The sequence below is a fragment of the Leptonychotes weddellii genome, chromosome 14, assembly GCF_054177405.1.
Source record: "Leptonychotes weddellii isolate Sample4059 chromosome 14, ASM5417740v2, whole genome shotgun sequence".
Taxonomy (NCBI): domain Eukaryota; kingdom Metazoa; phylum Chordata; class Mammalia; order Carnivora; family Phocidae; genus Leptonychotes; species Leptonychotes weddellii.
Window position 1 is genome coordinate 8,978,777 of NC_138382.1, and position 24,562 is coordinate 9,003,338.

At 42.5% G+C, this 24,562-nt stretch overlaps 1 protein-coding gene across 2 annotated transcripts in view; it reads right to left on the reverse strand.

The window, feature by feature from the left end:
* DOCK8 (dedicator of cytokinesis 8) overlaps window positions 1-24,562 on the reverse strand; it is a 219,317-nt gene that overhangs the window by 123,213 nt on the left and 71,542 nt on the right. For both annotated transcript variants that reach the window (XM_081802802.1, XM_081802803.1), the window contains 5 exons: window positions 17,290-17,413; window positions 11,332-11,544; window positions 6,617-6,702; window positions 2,300-2,366; window positions 988-1,137 (listed from right to left, as the gene is read on the reverse strand). In XM_081802802.1, coding sequence (XP_081658928.1) covers window positions 988-1,137; window positions 2,300-2,366; window positions 6,617-6,702; window positions 11,332-11,544; window positions 17,290-17,413 — 640 coding nt within the window. The remainder of the gene's footprint in view (window positions 1-987; window positions 1,138-2,299; window positions 2,367-6,616; window positions 6,703-11,331; window positions 11,545-17,289; window positions 17,414-24,562) is intronic.

The window sequence follows — 24,562 nt, forward strand, 5'->3', positions numbered from 1 at the left end:
CTGCCACTTGTCAACTGACCTCTAAGTCATTTAAATTCTTGGGAATCTATAAGCTGCTCTCTCGGGATCATGGGGGAATCAATGGGATTCTGAAGTAAAACGCTGCGCTCACTAGAAAATGTTCCAAACCTGGAACTCTGCGTAGACATGAAATCAAAACACCTGAATTTTTTTTTTTTTTTACAATTTTGGGGTAAACAGTCAATAAGACTAAATATTTGGCTTAAGTTAAGTGAAATACTCAACGTTTGCTGTTAACCTCTAACCAGTCATTCTGGTGTGCAGAGAAAGCCTCTGGGTTGCTTCTATCAGCAAAGAGTACAGCTGAGAATGCAAAGTCCTTCTCCTTGGAACTGTCCCACAGATTTTGAGTTGCACCACACATAGTCATAGTCTGTGACATGGTGATATAAAGGGAGAGTGAAATTTGGAAACCACAGCCCACACCTTAAATTGTCAGAGCCTGGACTTGGGAACATTTCTCTACAGGCATCTAGAAGAAGACGAACAGCATCAGGGAACTCTAGCCAAGATTTCCTCCACAGCAGCTCTCAGAGCTGGACAGCTAAGGGTAGGAAGAACAGCTTGGTCAGGAATAAAGCTTGGTCAGGAATAAAGTAATGGGCCAGGCTTTCTTCTGCAATCACAACTGCCCACTGAGGGCAGTATTATAATCCCCACTTTACACGTAAGGAAACTAAGTCTCCGAAAGTTTAGGTAATCACCCAAAGTCCTATAGCTACGAAGTTTCAAAGCCAGGATTCAAAACCAAGACTGTATGACTCCCAAACCCAGAGTTGTGCTACTGTCCCACACAGGATTTGCTTGGAAAGGAAAAGGGGCCAGTTGAAAAGGAAACAAAGCAAATCTCAGAGAGAAAATGTGGATACATTCTGACCCCTCTTTCACCCCAAACATGCTCTGGGAATAATGCAACAAGGAGCGCATCCGAATGCAGAATGTGCAAACCAAATTGTGTTTAATGACCTTGACTACTAGGTAGATGTCCGAGGATGGGTAGGTGACCGAGAAGACTGCGGATCTTGCCTGACTTGATGGAGCCACGGAGGGCGTGTGAGCACGCAGAAAGCCTTTGAACTGGTCAGAGTTCAGGTCACAGTGAAAATTTTCTGAGATCTGTAAACAAGGAACAAGGCAAAAAAGAAGTCACACCTGCTGTTCTCCTGGTCTACCCATGTTTAAAGAGTCAAAAACCCACAAAAAATGTTGCCAAAGAAATAAGGGTCATCATAGACATGGTTTATGACTAGTGGTGGTGGAAAAATCTGATATGCATTTTGTCACAATTTCTAGATATTTTGGAGCTGTTTGAGAGATGTTCCTCGAAACATTTACATTTTTATTAACCCATCCGTATTTCCTGAATTACTGCCTTACACTTTGGAATTTAGGAGTTAGCAGTTTTAGCAGTAAACCTACCCTAGCTGACGTAAGTCTCAGGGGTTGTGAATATTTATCCAAGAGATACACACTTCGTTAAATACGGAGTGATTACGGGTCAAAGGGGCAAGAGTATCCTTTGTGGCTGTGCTGTTTTTGTCCTCCTCTGAGGTTCACAAAGTGACGAAACATTAAAACACTCCTGGAGAAGAGGGTTAGGTACTCAAAATCTTTTTCATTAAAAGCGCATCACAGGGGGCGCCTGGGTGGCTCAGTCGTTAAGCGTCTGCCTTCGGCTCAGGTCATGATCCCAGGGTCCTGGGATCGAGCCCCGCATCGGGCTCTCTGCTCTGCCGGGAGCCTGCTTCTCCCTCTCCCACTCCCCCTGCTTGTGTTCCCTCTCTCTCTGTGTCTCTCTCTGTCAAATAAATAAATAAAATCTTTAAAAAAAAAAAAAAAAAAAGCGCATCACAGTTGGTGAGCTCTTCGCCTGATGGCAAATTAATACTTTTCCTGCACAAGATGCCTTCCATCCACGATGAGACTCTCTCACACTGCAAAACCTCCCCAACGGAGGTAACATTACATATATATCCGAGCTTGTTAAAAATGTATTTAAATTGCCTTGTTTGATGTGCCACCCCATATGTTGCTATTTCTTTTCTCTCTCGATCCTAAACAGGCTCTCCCTTTAAGATTCTTCAAAGAACATAAATGACTAACATTGCCAGATCATTCCTGCAAACACTGCAAAGGCAATAGAACCAGCTGTGTCAAAGGTCACTTGCTTTCAAATCTGATGTGTTTTTGCTGCAGAGAAGTGGATTTGAAAACCACGAACCCCCAAAATCATGAGCAATGTGTGCCCCCATGGATGGGGTGTTCTTCGCCTCCTTACCTTTTTCCTTTCTTTAACATCGTAGAGGGCAATGCTGGCAAACAGAGGCTCAATTTCAATCTCAAACCTTTCAGAGAGAGTAAGAAAAAATAGGGTTTTAACTTAGATAATTTTGAATTTCCTGAAAGTGCTGAGCTCTATAAACCGGTTAAAAATGTACATCATTCCCCAAAATATTTGGATAACTCCACACAGATGAGAATCATAATGGGATATTAGTGGAGAAAGATGGGAGGTTCGTGGAAAATTCCTAGTCAATGGAGATCGTGGTGGATGGCACATTCTCCTAAAAAGCACTTGTTGGTGGCAACTCAAGGGAGAGACGGCAGAATGGTGCCCATGGTGTGATCCAACATGGCCCTACTTACCACTGTAGATGCTGTGTTTTCTAATGGTAAAGCCTCTGTCTTAGGTAAAGGTTTTGTTCACTACTAGGGTAGGAATCTCTATTATTCAATTCTAAGGGACAAGGCATTTCAGAGAGTAAAAATAATAATAATAAAAGTTCCGTTGCTTTTGCTTAGATTTATAGTGGGGCCATTTATGTGGGAGAATGCCTGACCTTTCCTATTCCACTACCAAGGGAGCTGCTGAGTTGCTGGGGAAGGAGCGGAGCGCTGCCAATAAACACTGAGCTGTGGGGACCCAGTGAGAACTAGAAACATATCAGCCCTAATTGCCCATTCCCCTTAAAATGGTGGCTTTGATGAGACTGCATACCCAAGGATTCCTTCCACATGTTATAGGATACACATGAAGCACAGATGTGCACGTTCCAAGTTTCTCAGGCTAACAACCCATGATTTGGGATCCTGCTAGCTGAGTGTACCAGTAACCAGGCCCTGGACCACCATTACCTCAGAAGTCACATAAATTAGGCCAATTTTTGTTTCAAGCCATGCGTCAGAGAATGGCCTTATCGCTGGGTAACTTTGCCTAAAAAGAGGATCTTTTTTTGTAAAGATTTATTTATTTGAGAGAGAGAGAAAACGAGTGAGAGAGGGAGAGGGAGAGAGAAACTCAAGCAGACTCCACGCTGAGCCTAGAGCCCAATACAGGGCTCGATCTCACAACTCTGAGATCATGACCTGAGCCAAAACCAACAGTCGATGCTCAGTCAACTGCACCACCCAGGGGGCCCTAAAAAGAGCCCAGCCTTTTCTGATCACAGAACCTGAGGTTTTTCTCCTACAGGTGTATCTCCAAGGGCAGACCCCAGAAACTAGCATTGTGAGGCAAATGAGGAGTTTATCAAAATGTAGGTTTCTTTGTCCCCCCTGAGATCTGGTGAACCAGAATCTCTTGGAGGAAATGATGGTGCAAGGTCTCCCAAAATCTGCATTTAAAACAAGCTCCCTGGGCAGCTTTTGCCTTTGGCTCAGGTCATGATTTCGGATCCTGGGATAGAGCCCTGAGTCGGGCTTCCTGCTCAGCGCGAAGTCTGCTTCTCTCTCTCTCTCTCTCCCTCTCCCTCTGCCCCACCCCCCGCTCGTTCTCTCTCTCAAATAAATAAATTTTAAATCAATCAATCAATCTCTCTGAGTAAACGTGATGATGCACACCAGTTTCACCAGCAAGGAGACTCCTCTGAGCTAAGGTTACTTTACATAATAAGATAGGGTTAAATCTTACATTAAAAGATTTCCCCACATTAAATGCAAAAGAGAAAAATACTTTGTTGCCATCCTCTCTTTTTCCTAGGTGCTACAAACATTTGCAGAATCGACACCAGCCTGATTCTTTCTACATGCTTGAGGTTTTACATGTCTCTCAAAAGCAAAACAGTGACAGAGATCGCAACAGATTCTGAAAAATTCCCAAGCTGATAAAATCGATAGTGGTAGAAATAAAAATTCTGCATGTCCGTGTCAATGGGGAAATGGGGTCTTTAACATTACCATTACATTTTTACTATTCATATTTTTGACATTGTAGGTTTACCTACAAGAACTTGCTTTTTTTAAAAATCTGGTTTATTTAGAGGAGTTATAGCTGGGACAACCTCTTTGGTCCATTGCTCCTCTTGCAGGTGAATGTAGAGATGGATACTATTTAAGACACCTGAGTGGGCCAAGTGCACTGGGCAAACACCTCAATTCTACCTGATTCCTGCTTTGGCAACGGGGAAAAACATCGCCAGAAAACTGACAATTTTCGTTAAGAGAAATCCAAATGGCTCTACTTGTTTTTTTAAATAATACATGTCTCTCTTAGTGGCCATGTTTTCCCACCTGTGAGAACTGCTGTTGTTTACTTATTGGAAAGATCTAGAATACTTGGTGGCAAAGTGACATCATAAGGGAGAATTCCTCCAATCCTGAATAGCATAGTTATTGCACCTACGAGGGGCCTGATGTGCATCCTGTGGGGGTGATTGAGTGCCTCAGACAATAGGGTGATTTCCTGAGCAACGCAGAGGAGACTAGCGGCCACTTCCACTCAGTCCCCCTGCTCAAGGGCCAGCAGGCTCCCACTTCCAGGTTGGCTTGCAAGGGTTAGAGGCTGCCTTCTGTAGCCCAGACTTGACACAGAGCTGGTGTATGAGCTGCTCATCTCCCTGCACAAAAGGCCCTCACTCCCCTCCCCCTGTTGGTAGAGCTGGCTAGGGGGAGGGGCTACCACATCAAGAGAGCCCCCACAACCGGGTGAGCAGCTCTGCCTCCTTGTGTTCTCAGGAGAGGTCTGGGGAAGCTATGTATTAGAATCACAGAAGTTTAGGGCAAGTAGGAACTTTGAGACCGTCTGGTGTAACAATGTCAGTCATTTATCGGTAAGAACTCAAACTCCCAGAGAAGATCCCAGGGTTGAGATACAGCCTTGAATTCAGAGTCCAGACGCCCTGATTGCAAACTAGGTGCTGCTTGAGGGGCCCATGAATTGACTTCAAGAGATGGATGACCCTCCTAATGGGAGTATTAAAAAATATTATGCTTATGTACTGTTGCCTAGACAGGGCATTTACAACTGAATATTTTCAAGAGTCTGTGATTTGAAGTTGGAAGAATTCTCGAAAGTAGCAGTCTGCAAGAGAGGCATGCAAACATTCCCGACTGGATATGCAATACAATCTGTTCGTGTGCTGGAAGAAGCTACGGTAATTTATTCCGATTTATTTAGTTCATACATTTCAATTTCTCATTTCTGTATATTTGATAATGTAGATAATATTTTGATCTGCATGTATAAAATTAATACATGTATACAGAGGACATAGGACTTTTTCCTACTCTAAAAGTAAACAGTCAAAAAAAAAATTTGGAGATAATTGCTGTAAAGTAGATGTGGCAAACAGCTGGCCCACCAGATGAATCCAGCTGGCATTCAGTTGTAGAATGGAAAGGAAATGAGAAGGTATTTAAGAAGTCAGGAAATCGGGGCGCCTAGGTTAAGCGACTGCCTTCGGCTCAGGTCATGATCCTGGAGTCCCGGGATCGAGTCCCACATTGGGCTCCCTGCTCAGCAGAGAGTCTGCTTCTCCCTCTCCCGCTCCCCCTTCTTGTGCTCTCTCTCTCTCTCTCTCTCACTCTCTCTCTCAAATAAATAAATAAAATCTTAAAAAAAAAAAAAAGAAGTGAAATCATGCAGAAAACTCTGAATTTCCAGCTTCTCTTGAAAAAGCAAAAACAAAAACAAAACAGACAGTTGGCCAAAATGGGCTTGTGTCCTTGGATGGCAAGAACTGGCCCTCACCAGCAGTGGGTACCCCCTTAAAATAGTTTGCTAAAGTCACACTGCTCTCTGGTCCTCTGTGGTCCCCTGGCACTGAGACTGGGTTTTAGTCATATTTAAGGTTGTGTTTCAATAGTTAACAGTTTCTGGGGGAAAAAAAACCCACAAAAGCTCTAATATGTAGCATTTTCTGATTTCTATGTTGTAAATATCCCACCATGGCCAATTTCAAGCTATGGACGGATGTGACATCACTGGACGCAGAGATGGGAAGAGAAAGGCACCATCAGCTCTCATGAATTAGTCAGCGTGGACTTGAGTACACCATTCACTGCTTTTCAGTTTTTTTCCCTGCATAGCTTTCCCTGTTCCTTTTGTAACTACGCTGTTTCACTCAGTTACCTTACGTGACTAACTTCACGGTGTGCCTTCCCTGTGACAGAGGAGGGACTGTGCAAGGCTTGGGAGAAATAGAATCTGGGTCTAGCTGACTCCAAACTCGGCTCCTCCCGCCACGTCACAACCACACACTGTTACAACAGCGCTGGAAGACCCTCCCCATTCAAGCTCTGTCCATAGAGATGCAGTTTATATGTAAAAGGCAAGATAAATCTCTATGCAATGGTTAGTATGTTTGCTGAGACTTACTTCAGGGTCAGCACCTTGACCAGTATTCTGTTGCCCAGATGTTCCTTAGGACATTCTGGTACCGGACGTATTTCCACGGCATCCTCCTATTATTAATCACATGATAAAGAAATCATGAGTGAATTTCCATGAGGGGTTCTGGCTGGAATGAGTCCAGGGAAGGCAGGGCTGCCACCCAGAGCTCAACCTGCATTTGCCTTAGTTCTAATAGAGGGATAACACTTTGACTTTTATAAGAGAGTTTGTTATTCAATCCCAAGCTTCAAAGTCAACCTTAACCACAAACAAATTCTACTTTCGGAAAGCGAGGCATTTAAGACAAAGAGACAGAGGGAGGAAGGAAGGAAATGGGAACATGAATATGACTGAGTAACATCCACCAGATGGCATTGCAAAATCTTATACCTATTGTTGGTATTGTTGGCTTCTCTTTTTTCATTTTCTTTCTTTTTTTTTTTTTGACTGCTCCAATTGGGTACACATTCAGAATATTTCTCCTGCCAAGGTTTTACTATTAAATAGTGAGTTTCAGACTTGAAGCCTGAGTCAAAATAGCTCACAGCAGGCTGTATGTAAACCATCAATACTTATAATAGAGTGTCTTTCTCAGTTGACCGTTTTCTTAAACAGGTTTGAGGTTGAATGTATACATACATATCCAGCTAGAGCTTGCTGAAGTTCTAAGTACAGGAAACGTAGTAATGACACATTAGTAACGACTTAGTAATGACAAATACAACTTTTTTTTTGTTTTAACCGCATCTGGGACTCTATTTTACCCCACCGGGACTCAAGACTTAAAGAGAAACATCAAGTCCCTAAGGTAACTTTTAACATTCAAATCTGAACTATCAAAGGATCTTAATTATATTCATGTATGCAAAAATAACAGTGCAAAGCCCTGACAACTTTAATTCTTGCTCTTGTGGACTATCTGAACTCTGGTGGTCTGCAGCTCACAAGGGTCCAAAGAATAGAGTCGGGTCTAATTATATTTTCCTGGGCTGTAAATGATGGGAGCTTCCCCCCCACCCCCAAATACCCCATAGCAACGGTAACATTTTTAGAAATAACAGTAGAATCCACCTTCCCAGTAACTCTGCACTGGATTGGTGAAACAAAGTGGTAAACCCGCCTCTACTCTAACCTCTATTGTCCAAGGCCCAATCCTGTGTTGGTCAGCTGGCCATCCTGTCCGGTGGAAGGGCTGAGCTTTTTTCAGAGGAGGCACTGCTTGATGCCCACACTGAACTCAGCTCCCTCAGAGCAAGCTCAAATCACTTGCAGGGTGATCAGAGTAGACACATCAAAAACGGAAGCCCCCCGCCATTGGAGAAGAAAGTCAACATACATTCATGGGTTTCTAACACTATCTCTCTGGTCTGGATTCGAACCTTGGGGATCCTTTGTTAAAAGCTTTTCATTGGGAAAATGTAAACATACACAAAAGTAGAGAGAAAAATGTAATGAACTACCTTTACCCATCACGTAGGTTTCAATGCGTTCAACTCGTGGGCAACCTGGTTTCACCTATATTCCCACTTACTACCTCTCCCCACTCAATAGTGGATTGCTTGGCACAGCAAAGCCCCAGACATCCTATAACCTCATCTGTAAATCTCTAAAAGATAGACTTTTAAAAGTGCACAGCTGTAATATCATGATGATTAAACTTTTTAATAAGTCTTTTTAATAAGACAATAAGACAACTTCTTATTGTCACTAAATATTTAATCAGTTCCAAATTTCCCCAACTGTCTCCATTTTTTTTGCAGTTAGCTTGTTAAATCATGATCCAAACAAGGTTTACATATTGATGCATTTCCTAAGTCCCTTCTAACCTATATGCTTTTCTTGAGCCTTTATAATTATCTGAAATTGGAACTAGTTCCTAGAGAACAAATATGAAGTTTTAAGTGGATGTCTGTTTTATCTTCCTGAGTGTATATATATATTTAGAGAGCAACAGAGGCAGAAAGGGAGGGAGAGAGATAGTGAGAGAGAAAGACAAAGACAGTAGGAAAGATGTTCTTCTATCAGTTGATCCAGTGGGATCCTGAGGCCAACTCTATCTGCTTGCCTGTGACGGCATTATGTGAACAGATAAATCTCACCCCCCCACTTTTTTTTTTTCTTAATTGATTTTTACTTGGGTTCTGTCACTTGCAGCCTAGGGAGTCTGAATGTAAACTCTTCTGTGATCTAAAGGATAGTGGCATCTTTTTAGGGACCAACACATAGGATGCCTTTCACAGAACCGAGAGTGAGTCGGGGAAAGTACTCACCACATAGAGGCTTGGTGGTTATGTTCTATTTTACCTCTTCTGTAGGCTTAGTCATAATTTGGATATAATAGTTCACCTCTCTTCTCATTCTCCTCACCAGGAAATAAAGTCGTGGTAATATTAAATAGTTTCATTAATGTGTTCCCCCCAAAAAATCAGCAGGGGTGATCACCTCAAGGTAGCCAGAAATTTACTGTTCTTCCACAGGACTATCTTTGGAGAAAGTGCAAATTACAAGGACAATTGCAATTTCTGTGTGGATGAGCTTCAGAATATTAAAGGCTGGTATAGGGGCCCTCCAGCATTTTAGACATACCAATTTGCAAATAACTGGTACAATAATTACAAAGCATTCCTCTCCACTCAATAAAGCAGGCCTATTAGGACCTTTGCTAGATTATAACCTTCAGTCCTAATCGAGTTTCTGCATTGTTTCGGAGACCATAAAACAAAGTTCCTTCCAGAGTCTCTGATTCTTCTTGCAATCAATGCAAGACTGGACACCCTCCCACTTAATCCCCTGAGGGGGACTTCAACGAGTTGATGTCTCACCGGACATGTCCTCCTCACCCTTTAATTGTTTTCTCTCTCCTGCCATCCACTTGGGGACACTTTCTTACTTATGGGCGCCTCCACCATGGAACTGGGAGGAAAAGGAATGTAAGTGGAAGTCAAATCTGTCAGATTAATATTTCTTGACAAAGCTGGTAAAAAAAAAAATTTAGTTTTATATGGAAACTGAAAAGTTATGATATATAATGTGGTTGCTCATATCATCTTTGGATTTCAGTTATGTGCTCTAATATACCAGGAAGTCCTATGTAGATACATAAACAGGCAAACATAAAGTTTGGGGTTAAGAGGCTAGGATCCCCATTCTGTACTTTAATTTGCCTGCTGAATCTTGAACAAGTTCCTTAACCTCCCTGACTCTTACTCTGCAATCTGAAGAATGGAGGTGATGACACTGCCCACATTATTCATATTTATTTTTAACCTGCCTCATTCAGAAAAGGATTTGAGGCCACTGCAAATGAAATAAATAGGTGAGAAAATCAAGGGGGCTGGAATATAAGGAGAAAGGAAGGAAGGAAGGAAGGAAGGAAGGAAGAAAGGAAAGAAAGAAAGAAAGAAAGAAAGAAAGAAAGAAAGAAAGAAAGAGAGAAAGAAAGAAAGAAAGAAAGAAAGAAAGAAAGAAAGAAAGAAAGAAAGAAAGTAAGTGATTTAGTAGCAGCAAACAGAAATTTGACCCTAAGTAAAGATTTTAGGAGAGCAGATTACAAGATGCTCATAGTCTCCTAAGTGTTCCTATTTCCCCAGTGGATGCAACTTCTTCTCTGTCCGAAGGCTTGACAGATAATTCCCCTCTGGATCCTCATTGAGGCAGATGCTGGGTGAGGAATAGGTCTGTGTCCTCAATAATATTTGCACAGTGGACATGATATCACATCTCTTGACTGCTGCCTCCCTTACTATGCTTTCTGCTGCCCAGTGGTAAGCTCATCCCAGGGCAAGTCAGCAGATACAATGCCCAGGGGTGTGGGATTCATGAGGTTTAAGAAGCCTGCTCCCTGATGGTCTTCCTGCTTGATCTGAACGTTAAATTTCAAACATGTAGAGGCATGGATGGATGGCTTATCTTTTAAGCAAAAATGCTCCCTAGATCGTATATCTTGCAACTGAACTTTCAATAAAATTTGGACAGCAGAGCTTATTGCTGTAGCCAGTTTGGGCAAGAACCAGAAGCAAAGACATTCTGACAGACAGAGGAAAGACAGAGAGCCTCCCATTAAGTATGAGGAGCCTAAACAGGCTTGAATAATGGTCATTTCTCATCCCATCCATCCAAAGTACCCCAGGGAGTGACCACAAGGCAAAGCCTAAATGATCAAACTGTTCTCGGTCAGCTCCAATACATAAAGAAGTGGACAATCAGGATCCTGAAGTTGATGCACTAAGAGCACAGCCATGGTCATTTTAGACTGGAATGTTTTCAAAGCAAGTCTCTTCAGGTTGTTCATAGAGATTATTTTTAAAAAGATCTCAACACTTGAGGATATCAAAGTTCAAGTAACGCACACCTTGATGGATTATCCGCAAAACATACCCCCAAATAACTGAATGGTTTGACTCACTGAGCGAGATCACCGCATGCAGACCCTTGAAATGTTGTGAGGATTAAATGAGACAAAATCAGTGAAAGTGTTTTGTAGAGAGCAATGAAAATCCTGGTTGTTAGTACCACAATCTCATTGGCAGGACTGATCAATAACCAACTCTGCTATCCTGTTGGATAAGTGAAAAGAACGGGCCAGAAATCATACAATTAAGCATCCTGACAGCGCTATTTGGTCATGACAAATGATAATACTCTCCTGGAGACTCTGTTTCCTCCCTGAAATTCTCCAGCATGGAGAGGGTTGCACCCACCTCGTCCACCGATGGGTACAGGGCAAAGAGCTCCGCCTGCCGATTGGTCCTCCGGGCCTCTTCATTCTGCTTCTCGAAGTCCTCGGCACTCACTTGTTGCAGGAGGTTCTCCAGCTGCTGATCAGGCTGCAGGCTGCGGAGGTCGAAGCCACAGGCAGTGAGGGGCCCTTTCCCAGACACGTCACACAGCACGTTTAAATGGCGGGGGCGAGCCTGCAAGAAGAGACCCATCTTGTGACAGAGATCGTGGGTCTAAAATGAGAACAAAAGCATCCGCGATGTCTCATCCCTGCACCCACGTGGGATTACAGAATCGGGCTTCAAGTTGCTTCTGAGCAAACTGGGGGTTTGACAAAAGCCACAACTTTGCTTCCTGGCCTGAATATCCTAAAATTAAATGTCTCCTTCCCACCTGGAAGCAGGTAATTACTCATCGGATGTGGATAACCCAGTCCTTGAGGAAAGGCTTGAAAAGAGCACTGTGTTCCTATTAGTTTGGGGCATGTTGTTTTCTGGAGATTGGGAGCCAAGTCTCTTGGGAACCTCGTTCAGGTCTCACGCTCAAGCAGAACAGAACTGGAAGAGGTTTAACAGAGAGGAGTCTGGACGGGAGTATATAGGAATCGAGTCCTAATCTCAATTTCAGAAGCTGGCTTTTGAAACTGGAAAATAAGATGACCTGAGAGGAGCCTTCCAAATTAAACCTTATATAAATTCCCAAACTGAATATTATGCTTCTGAAGACAGAGATGTGGGGCTGTGAATACTCTTCTTTGGTAACAGTTATAGGAAAAAGCGCCAGAACAAAAAGCAGAAAAGCCATCTGCTATTCAAGTAGTGTCGACTTTTAGTCACAGTGTGTTTGAAAAAAGAGTCTGAAAGCTTTCACAAAGCAGATGCTTTATTCCATTAGGAACGTTTCAGTAATGGGGAATGGTAAATCCAACCAAAGACTTGGCAAAGACTATATACCCACAATCAATGATACATCATAAGAATATAGATGAACTATTATAATAATGGTAAAATGTTATCCTAAAGTTCTACTGAATGGACATGCTACTATACAAATTCTCTATAATATATCCTTCCTGTGATATCCATCTACGTTATAAAAGTGCTACTCTGCTAGATCATAAATTTTACCTAACCAAATGTGCTAGCAATAATCAATATTAGTACTTTAATTACTGATACTTTTTTTTGGCTTAGAATTTATGAGAGCGTTGGGAAAATGAATTGAATGTACCAAGTTTCTTTGAAAGGATGTCTCTCTCTATATATAATCTCCAGAATTCATCCTAAGGGTATAACTGGACAAGTGAGCAAGGATTGTGAAGACAAGAGCAGCTCTGGAACACTGTAGTAACAAAATAACAGAAACTGTCTAAATATCCCCCCAAAGAGGTAGCATTAAAAGATTTGGGAACTTTCATCTAACGGAATGTTATACAGCCATTTAAAGAAAACCCAAGTAAACATGTATTCACTGGAAGAGAAAGATGATCACAGCACAGTGTATTGTTAATATGAAAAAGGAAGGTATACAGTATTATGTATAATATAATCTAATTTAATGGAATATATGTGTACCATGGAGTTGCATCATATATGTATTGAACTTACGTAAATTCGGGAACTTGGCCTCCACATTCCACTCAGAAGGTGCCAAGAATGGGAGTGACATGGAAGATGTTGCTCGTTGTCTCACTGTCTGAGCATCTCTGCATGGTGACTATTAGTCTAACACTTAAAAACATACATTTGCGTAACTTGGCTCCACAACCTAGCTGAGGACTTAATTGAGTACTGTTAGTATGCTGAATGAGTGTGCTTCATGGGGGTGAGGGTCATTTACCTATTGTCTCTCAGCTCCAAATTTTATACTCTGCTCTCTGATGCTGGGCCTGGTACTCAGCAAGTCATATTCTGGCTTTGCCACCACTCCTTTTGGGTCCTGCCAGTAGGGTGTACTATAGGGAGACTGGATGGCTGGAGGAGGGAGAAGGGACCGGCCCCTCCGTCTTCGTTGCAGTTCCTCACACCTTGGTAGTGGCCATCGGCTCTAGCCTCCAGCTAGTTTGGGCACTTCCAGAACCATCCTCCTCTTACCTCCTTGGAGGTACCAGCACCAGCCAGACAGTCCCCCCTCCTAAGAGGTCCAAGTCCAGAGTCCCAGACCCGGTGGGATCTTTCCTCTGAGATCTCAAGACACCACCTCCAGCCAGGTCCGGCCCCCTCCTGAGAGATTTGAGTCCCAGCTCTAAGGCCACTCTTTGGAGCTTCTAGGTTCTGATAACTCCAAACTCTTCCCACCAGACCCGTGGTTCCTGAGTGTGGTCTTAGGACCAGTAGCCTCAGCATCTCTTGGGAAATGCTAATTAGAAAAGCAAATTATCGGGCGCCTGGGTGGCTCAGTTGGTTGAGCGACTGCCTTCGGCTCAGGTCATGATCCTGGAGTCCCTGGATCGAGTCCCGCGTCGGGCTCCCTGCTCGGCGGGGAGTGTGCTTCTCCCTCGGACCCTCCCCCCTCTCATGTGCTCTCTCTCATTCTCTCTCCCTCAAATAAATAAATAAAACCTTTAAAAAAAAGAAAAAAAGAAAAGAAAATTATCAAGCACCACCCTGACCTAATGAATCAGAAACTCTGGGGTGGGGTCCAGCACTGTGAGTTCAAACAAGCCCTCCAGGGATTGCAATGAAGCTTCAGTTTTAGAGCCACTGCCCTGGGCCCCAGCCCCAGCATGGCATGCTGTTTCCTACTCTTAAAATTTCTGTAGGACTTGAATTTTCCTGTTTGTTTCTCTCGGTCCTCCAAAATTGTTTAACCAATCTCTATGTTAAATTTCTTTTGTTGAGATACCTGGTGTGGCTTCTGTCTGACCAAGACAAGGAAAAATTTAGTAGGTCATGATGTAAAATAAAAGCTGAATTTAGTCAAAATTACCAATGAAAAATCCCGTAAAAATCTCCTACAGAGTACAGATATCCCATGCTTCAGGGAGCCCACTATATTCAGCACGGGAACTGACGGCTGATTCCTCCAAAGAGCTCAGATTAAGGAGTCAGCTGGGCAGTAGAGACCATGTTGTTGGAAAAATCGGTATTATATTAAAACTCTCCAGTCATTCACCATTCAGCATGGTGAGATGCTTATAATGGGAGCACCTGAAAGCTGAAAACTCTATAGATGCCCTATAAAGTTCAGAAGATGCCCTATAAAACTTGGAAAAATTTCTTCCCCTCTGTTTTATTTTTCCCATCTATAAAATGGACCAAGTTGGAATAGAGCCTTAGCTTTCTAGAAAAAAAATTTTTAATTGTGGTAAAATATACAGAACGTAAAATTTACCATCTTCATCATTTCTTAGAGTACAGCTCAGTAGTGTGAAGTACATTCACACTGTTGTGCAACCCACCATCCACAACTCTTTTCATCGGTACCCATCAGTACTGCAAGTCTGTACCCATTACAAGATAATTTCCATTCCTCCCACTCCCTACAATTCCTGACAACCACCAATCTATGCTCAGTCTCTAGGAACCTGACTACTCTAGGGACCTCACATAAGTGGAATTATACCATTTTTGGTTTTTTGTGACTGGTTTATTTTACTTAGCATGTATGGGCACTAAGGGTGAGCTGGCATCAACCTAAATGCTTTACACATATTAACTCATTTAATACTCAAACAACCCCCTGTGTTAGTTACTATTTGTTGTCAATGTTACTAGTGTTATGAACTTGAATGTTTGTGTCCCTGAAAAACTCTTGTGTTGAAATCCTAATGCCCAATGGGCTATTAGGAGGTAGGGCCTTTGGGAGGTGATCAGGTCATGAAGGTGGGGCCTTCATGAATAGAATTAGTGCCCTTAAAAGAGACATGAGAAAGTTTGTTCTCTCTCTCAGTCTCCACTGTGTGGTAATACAACAAGGTGTCTGCAAACCAGGACCAAATCAGCTGACACCTTGATCTTGGACCTCCCCACTTCTGAACTGTGAGAAATAAATGTCTGGCGTTTTAGCTACCCCAGTCTATTGTACTCAATTATTCAGCCCAAGTTGACTAAGACAGTTCACTTCCCTTGGGGCGCCTGAGTGGCTCAGTCGGTTAAGCATCCTACTCTTGGTTTCAGCTCTAGTCATGATCTCAAGGTCTTGAGATCAAACCCTGAGTCAGGATCTGCATTCAGTGGGGAGTCTGCTTGAGAGTCTCTTCTTCTCCCTCTCTCTTCCTCACATGAACATGCTCTCTCTCTCACTCTCTCTATAAAATAAATAAGTCCAAAAAATGCTTTAAAAAAAAGCTTTCCCTGAATAATTAATAAGTACTTGTTATAGAAACTGTGCAAAATTGAGAAAAGAATACTTTTTAAGAAGATACAAGAGTTCTAGTACCCAAAGATATTACCTTCTATATTTCTGTAGGCATATCTTTCCTACCAAATTCAAGAGTTTGATTCATGATTTTGGTTTCACATTTTAGTATTTCCCACATTTTCCACAGTCTTTTCTAAGATTTCAATGGCTGTATAATTTTAACAGATGCACAAAGTATATATGCTCAACTATTCCTCCACAGAAACTCTGAGTTCTCAAACTTTCCAGTTAACCATGGTTGTCCTTTTCTTTTTTTTTTTTTTTAAAGATTTTATTTATTTGACAGAGAGAGATACAGTGAGAGACGGAACACAAGCAGGGGGAGTGGGAGAGGGAGAAGCAGGCTTCCCGCGGAGCAGGGAGCCCAATGTGGGGCTCGATCCCAGGACCCTGGGATCATGACCTGAGCCGAAGGCAGATGCTTAACAACTGAGCCACCCAGGCGCCCCTGGTTGTTCTTTTCTAGAGCAATCACTCAAATACATTCAACATATTGTACCAGATTCAAAACATTACTTTGCCTAGTTAGCTCAGCTGCTTCCATTTTTTCCCAAAGGGTTTAAATATTCTCAAACCTAAACTAATGTCAAAGTCAGAGAGCTGAGATTTAAAATTGGAACAGACCAGTGCAGCCCATCATTTCCCATTGAGTGGACTCAGGCGGTAACATGACTTCCCCAAGATCACACAACAGTTCACCAAGATGGCGGACAAGCAGCTCTCCTAAGGCTCTACTCCCTTTACAGCAGCTGGGTTCCATACCCAACACTCCTTTTTTTTTTTTTTTTTAAAGATTTTATTTATTTATTTGAGACAGAGAGAATGAGAGAGAGCACATGAGAGGGGGGAGGGTCAGAGGGAGAAGCAGACTCCCCGCCGAGCAGGGAGCCCGATGCGGGACTTGATCCAGAGACTCCAGGATCATGACCTGAGCCGAAGGCAGTCGCTTAACCAAATGAGCCACCCAGGCGCCCCGCCAACACTCCTTTTTAATGTAAATATTTCCTAATTTCTCCTTTCCCATCCTGAAATGTCATGTACAGATGATATAACTTACTTATATACATATATTTTTAAAACGAACTCAAAAAAAATTAACAGAACAAGGAAGTAAAAGAAAAGTTATAATAAAATGAGATGGCTTTATTATCACCCTTGTTTTCCAGGGGAGGAAGCCTGGAGAGGTTAATGATCCTGCCTGGGGCGACAGAGTTAGTATGTAGCAAAATCACGAAGAGAATCTGGGCAGCCTGGCCTCAGTGTGGATTTTCACTCACTCCACAGCCTGCCTTAGAGGTACCACTGGGTCTCCTCAGGAACTGTTATGGGGAGAGGGCCCCCCCTCCGATTCTACCTATTTTCATTATTGAACTTGTGGGTTCTCATTTGAACACCAATTTCTGTAGGTACAAACAGATTTAAAAAAAACAAAAAAAAACCCCACTGAGTCAGACGGTAGCGTTCCTCCTACTCTGACATTCTCTGAGTCTAGCCCTTTCTCTAGTTAAAACGCCAACAACATGCCCTGGGCAGAACAGCCCAGTAACCTGGTAACCATGTTTGTTGATAGAAAATACCTGTGTGCTTGGTTCGTGGCCCTCCAAGGACTCTGACTCAAATGTCTGTTTCTGGAGCGTCTTGTGAAAATCTCTTCGGGATCCAGTCTTTTTAAAGCCGCAAATCTCCGAACTTCCTTGGTTTCTTTTTTTGTTGTTATATGTAATTTGGAGAGAGAGAAAGAGAGAGAGGTACAAACGCATTAGGTTAAAAATAAAAGTAATGGCTGAGAGTAGACATAGCACTGAAAGATCTTGCAAAGAGAGGACCGATTGTAATTCCTCACATCTAATTATGCACCAGGCCTAATACAAGAGTCTGCTGTAATCAGATACAGACTTGCCTCCTGGCTGGCTCATTATTAAAGGCAGGACCCGTCTGGGAAAATGCCACTTCGGAGGTGTGGTCATTTCAGCTGCGGGGCATTTGGCTCCAAGCTGACACTAAAAACTATGACCCTAGTGTTAAGAGGCTGGAATAAATCTAGCAATGGGCAGAGCTGCAAATAAAGATCATTTGAAGATAAAAATAGAGGAAAACGTTGAATGTCCCCATCAGTGATCTTCACAATGAATTAGAAAGGCAGGACATGGTTAAGAAAAAATAGAAATAAGTGATGGGCAGGCCAAAAATCTCTGCTAACAGTCTCAATCTCCACTCCGTGCACGCCACTAAAATTGGATTTCAAAACCGTGTAGCTATGAAAAGGGTTTAAAATATAATGGCCAGCCCTGTCACTGGAGAAAGAAATTAGACCATCGTGAAAAAGGCAACAGATAGAGGCTGTCAGGTACTAACTGCAGAAACCAACGGGCCTATTCCCCATTTTGGTTTTTTTTTTTTAAGATTTTATTTATTTATTTGACAGAGAGAGACACAGCGAGAGAGGGAACACAAGCAAGGGGAGTGGCAGAGGGAGGGGGAGAAGCAGGCCTCCCGAGGCGCAGGGATGAGGCTCGATCCCAGGACCGTGGGATCATGACCTGAGCTGAAGGCAGACGCTTAACCATCTGAGCCACCCAGGCGCCCCAAGAAACCAACGGGCCTATTCCCCGTTTTTATGACTCAAAGTCTTCTTGGAAAACAGGCTGCAAAGTCAACCGCACAACCACCCGCCTTTTTGGTTTGATTTCTCACACTATTAGAAAAACCCCCGAGCAAGTGGGTAAAAGGATATGAAATGAGTGAGGATTTATTAGGCAGATCAAATGGCAGGCAGATAAAGCAGGAGACGTGGGAGAGCTACCAGCAATGATCCACGTTTATAACTCTTGGGGAGGGTGAAGTGTTGGGTTATGCACAGACTCGGTATTCAATAAATTATAGTTGATTAAGTTAATTAAAGAAAAAAAAAAAAAAAGGAGCTGTCCCAGTGTTGTCTACAGGGAGAAAAAAGCTCTGTCCTTAGATTTTATTGTGCTCTCAAGACAAGCAATTTGAGGAAAAGGAGACAAGAAATAGCCCCCGAAGAGGGACAAGATGGGCTTGGTGACTAATTCAAGTCAACGTCTGCTATAAATCGTCATCTTCAGCGTCTCCTGGCTACTTGTACTGCCCTGACCCCAAACCTGTATTCCCGGGGCTGGGTGAACAGCAGGCCAAATTGGGGAACTGAAAAAAATAAGTAAATGAGTAAGGTACACTCTGAATAAGGAAATAAGAGTAAACATTTAGAAAAGATTTCAAGAGAAATACGCAGAATAACCTCGGGCTTGGAATTCCTAAAACACCAACAAAATAAATGAAATTTAAAATATCATATTGTTCATAAACATCAATTAGCAAAGAAGTATTTTGGGGGGACCCCTTCAAACAATTTCCCAGAAGTAATAACTACTTAAAATATTTGAGAAAATTATGTTGGTTCCAGTTGCTCTAAGTGTGCTAATGGCAGTCTTAAGAAGAGCAGATACATGTGTGAGCAAAATTTATTTGCTATTATAATATTTATTTTCTATGAACAGAGATCTTTGAGAGAGAGAGCCTCACATAGGATTTCATAAATCTGTTAGCTTCTTTTTTTTTAACCTGTTAGCTTTTTAAAAGTGATTCTCATCAATATAAACTTCCCCAGCAACATGCATGTGTGTGCTGGATGGGTAGCTTTTCTAGTACATAAAATAGCTTTTGGACTCTCTCTGAGGGTTCAAAGAAAAAGCTATATGTGATATAATGTCCTGGGGAAAAAGGACCCAACTTGAAATAGCGGTAAATAGTGAGTTGTGTCCCAAGATTACTGTCGTTAATTACAATATACCGAATCTGTGATTGTTTTTCCTGAAGAATCCAATTTTAAGGGGGAAAATTCCCAAAGGAATTAATTAATATAAATTAATTCTAGGGGCACCTGGGTGGCTCCGTTGGTTAAGCATCCAACTCTTGATTTCGGCTCAGGTCATGATCTCGAGGTTGTGAGATCAAGCCCCACATCAGGCTCCACGCTGGGCGTGACATGGAGCCTGCTTGATTCTCTTCCCCCATTCCTCTGCCCCTCCCCTCTCTAAAATTAATTAATTAAGTAATTCTAAAATCGAATGCAAACAAATTAAAACACAAATTTCACACTTTGGCATCTGGCCTTTGCCTTTCTTGGGACTTGTACACTCCAAAGGGTATTGCTGCTAAAGGTTCAATGTCACATGTCTCCTCACAAGGCCACCTGCTCAGGCCACAGAAATAAAACTCAGGAAGCAGCCTAACTTAAGACCTTGTGTGCCTTGGCAACAAGAACCATATCTGCCTTAGCTTTATTTCTTGTCTCATAAAGTATACCCATTTCTGAGTGTTTACTGACAAGTGAACAGTGCACGCGCACACACAATTACAGCCTTACAGCCGGGCACCTGCCCCCATCATCTTCAATCACTTCCCTCAGTGCCTCTGTTTCTTCATTGGTGACACATAAACATGCGGTAAATTCTAGGATATTTGCCCAGCTTTAAGGTTTTATGAGAAAAAGTTCATACACTGTATCTGGAAACATTCAAATCAATTTTCTTCCGAAGATGCTTAAATCTGGAAGAAGTCAAATTTATTTGGCTATTGCCCTTTTGCTATTTTATGCAAATAGGTGCTTTCTTTCTTTTTTGGTCTTCCATTGTGTTAGAACGTTTTCTGGAGTTATTTCAAAGACACATTTCAAAGAACCCCAAAGACACTGACAAATGGGCATTAAAAAAATGAGTCACCGAATAGTATTACAAGTTCATTTCACATTTCATTTCACATATATGTATATATATGTACATATATATGTGTATATATATATATATTCTAACTCCATATATGCACCAGCCCTCAGCATTTGGGGGATGGAAAGCATTAAGACTGATGTCTTCCATGGTTGTGTGTTTGAAACCAGAGCAAACGTCTCTCCCCTTCCTCATTCCAGATTTAGCATCTACTTCCCCATTTTATCACAAAGCTCTCTTGTGGCAGCAGGGGTAGAGCTGGCTGGGGGAGAGGATAAGACTGGCAAGGATGTAAAGATGACTCATTTTAAAAGTGCCAGCCACAGAAGGCAGAAACCACCACCTGGTAGGTAATAAGGCTGCTGGTTGAGTGCCCCTGGCCACCAGAAACCCCAGCCTCACTACCCGACGTGAGCAACTGAGCCAAATAAAGCCATGCTCCTGTTGAGCCTCTTTGCAGACAAAAGAAAGGTACGGAAGTGGGCCAAGTGGTAGAAAAACTATTCTTAAAATGAACAAACCTATTGCTTCTCAAGAGAACTGCATTCCTTTTCTCCAAACACAATTATTGTATATTTGGGAACAATCCAAAGACCAAACATATTTTATTTCTTTTTAAAAAAGGTTCATTTACTTTAGAGAGAGAGAGCAAGCTGGGGGAGGGACAAAGGGAGAGGGAGACAAGCAGACTTCTGCCAAATGGGAAGCCTGACTTGGGGCTCGATCCCAGGACCCTGAGATTATGACATGAGCTGAAATCAAGAGTCAGATGCTCAACCAACTGAGCCACCCAGGCACCCTAAGACCAAACAGATTTTAAAGACCAAAGTCTTTAGAGGCAGTGTGGAGTAGACAGAATTTGGCTCTAGAGTTCAGGGCCTGGGTTCGGATGCTGCCCCCTTACATACTGGCTATGAGACCACAGGCAAGTGACTTAACCTGTCTGAGCCACAGTTTCCTCAGGTGTGAAATGAGGAATAACACTGCTCATTTTGAAAGCCCGTGTGCTGACTGGAAAACAATACATGTACGTCTTCTTCTTGTCCTTCCTCCACTTCCCTTTCCTTCCTCTCCCTCCTGTACAATTTGGCACTAAAAACATCAGAACAAGGTAATCCTCCATGCCGCAGGATGGGGAGTAGGTGAGGAAGCCCAGAACGGGAAGTTGAAGGCCAAACAGGGTGAAGAGAACATGCATAGAAAAGGTCTGCCTGGCATGGAGAATCAGAACCCACATGGTGTGAGGGGGGGCCCCCAAGCCTGGAAGAGCCTGGCAGGTGATAACAGAGTAGACATTCTGGGTAGGACAAGGAGGGCATGCACCTGGAGGAACAGTCTGCCGAGGGTGTCTCTATGGAGGGGTGGCCTGGCACTCAGTAAGTGCAGGTCAAAAAGGGCAGCCACCCAGGGTGGATGGTGCCCATCCAATAGGGGCAAGCCTGTTGCAGGGTGTCAGTAGCAGAGCCAGAATATGAGGAGGAAGCCGACTGTGTGGGGGTTGGGGGTAGTGTGGGCAATGGTTACGTATCAGAGGATTAATCAAGTAAGCAAACATACTAAGGACAGTAAGAGTCAAGTTTTTCACCATCTGAGAAGGGATAAAAATATGGAAAGGAAGAAAATTAGAACGAATACTCTGATGTCATGCTGGAATTGCATGCATCAACATGAACTTGTGGTTTTCAGTGCCCATGAGTGCGTGCGTGCGCACACACACACACAAACACACACACACACACACGCCCTACCTCTGTTCACTGAGAAGACATGGGAGGAGTGACACCTTAACAGAAATGAGCACACTCAACACCTCCAGCTTGGCTTCTAAGTACCACTTTCCACCTAAAAGGAGTCAGAGCTGCTTGGAGAAATGACTGATTCCAGGGGTGAGGAAAGGACAGTGTAAGATCAGCTTGGAATATCTTGTGGCAAAAAGCAAGGATATGATCAATGGCTCTTTGGGGGCATGTGAAAAAGACACAAGGGCCAGTTGGAGGGATTGACACTGGTCAAAGTGAGGATAATCTGAGCATCAAAATAAACCATAGAACTGGATGGATTCAAACTTACTGAATAAAATAGGAAACTATGATTTAATATCGATACAAATAAACTGAAAATTTGATGAGGAACTGGGCATTTTACAATCATCAAATCCAAATGGATTACTAACAGCAATGCTGCTTGTGGTATTTGAGTCACCCATACAACACACCTGTTGCAGTCTGCTTTTGAGGGGGGCGTGATACTCATACTGATGGTTCCCACAGCTGCAAACAGCTATTTTACTAAGTTCTCTGGTGGAGTTGTGTTCAAGCATTAGCATAATTACATGCCTGCTATTTTATGTACTCTGCTTCTTTTATTTCTCCTTTATGTAACAGTTGGGACATTTTATTGACTTCTACAAATGAGAAAGTTCATGGGTGATAAAGGTGGCATTATAAAATATTCATTACACAGAAAGACGCTGTTGGGTCTGATAGATCTGAGAACACTTGTCTTAAAGGAACACGATTGGATATTTGCTTGTTAAAGTTTCATTCATTCTCCCATTCAACACAGGTTTATAAAGTATCTCCTGAGAATAAGGCACCAAGGAGGATGTAAAAGGGAATACACAAGAATCCTAGCTTTAAAGGAGTCCCTGTCCTCAGTGAAGTCAGTCTATTGAGAAATACCACATATTTAGCAGGGGAAACATTCAGACAAGAAATCAGAATGCAATGTAGAGGGGCGCCTGGGTGGCTCAGTCGGTTAAGTGTTGCCTTCGGCTCAGGTCATGATCTCAGGGTCCTGGGATCGAGCCCCATGTCAGGCTCCCTGCTCAGCGGGGAGTCTGCTTCTCCCTCTGCCCCTCCCCCTGCTCTTACTTTCTCTTGCTCATGTGTGCTCTCTCTCTCTTTCAAATAAATAAATAAAATCTTAAAAAAAAAAAAAAAGAATGCAGTGTAGAGTATGACAAGAGCTTCTAAGAGAAATACAAACAGCATGTTTTGAAAATTCACAGAAGGGATCCATTTCTTCTGGCCAGGTCAGGGAAGACTTCATGAAAGCCCTGGCCCTTGGGCTTCCGGGGGTGTGGATTCGTGGGGATGGGAGTGTGTGTGTAACAGCTCAGGAGTGGCTCAGTGATTTCCACAGCTGGATTGCTCTTTGTAACTGCACAGGCTGATGAGCCTTGCTTGCTTTCTGTACTTTTAGAAAGCAAATAGCTAAACACCTTGACAGCCAGCACGACAAATGCATGTCATAATAAGCAATTATTGATCAGGGAGACATTTTTATGGTGTTTTGGGAGTAACTGAATTATATGCACTGATGTGTTTGAATTTTAATTGTTTACCAGTTCACTGGGAGTAAAATATGGAGTAATAAAACAGATGATACCCCATTCCTTGATGTCCCAGCTCTCCTTGAGCACGACCTTCCTTCAGAATTACCTTAATCACTCAGGATGAAAAGCAAAGTCTAAGGGCTTTTATGATGTTGCTCATAACACTCATGAAATGTTTCACTGTCGCTGTGGATAATACACCAAGAATAAATAGCATGTGAACAAGTTTAATTACTTAAGAGTTGGACTTTCCACCAAGACACCAAACACGACGTAAGTGAATCACTCTTTAGTCCATTTAGAGAAAATGGCAGAGGAAATAATGCTTAAGCATTTAATGTGATCCAAAAGATGCCTGCAAACATCAATCCAAACAAAATGATCAAATATTTAGAAATGAGATGAGATGAACAAGCAACCATGGCACCATTCTCTTCATTGGATCAAGGGTCATTTCCAAAAGTCATGGAGAGAGAAGCACTATTATTTTTAGAGCTATGACACCACATTTTTATGGTACAGGCATGAAAGATAGAATGGAACCCATTCAGGGCATCTTCCATTCTAAGTACCACAAACATTTCAAGTACGAAAACATATTTCCCCCAAAAGGAGATCACATATTTTGTGTTTTTGTGTAGTTTAATTTTTCTTATTAAGTGAAAAAGAAATTTGAGAACTTTCCTCTATCCTTCCTAGGCAGCACTCTTTGTCTGATTTAAAAGCCTCAATTATAGAACTTGAGTGGGAATTGCTCTATAGAAT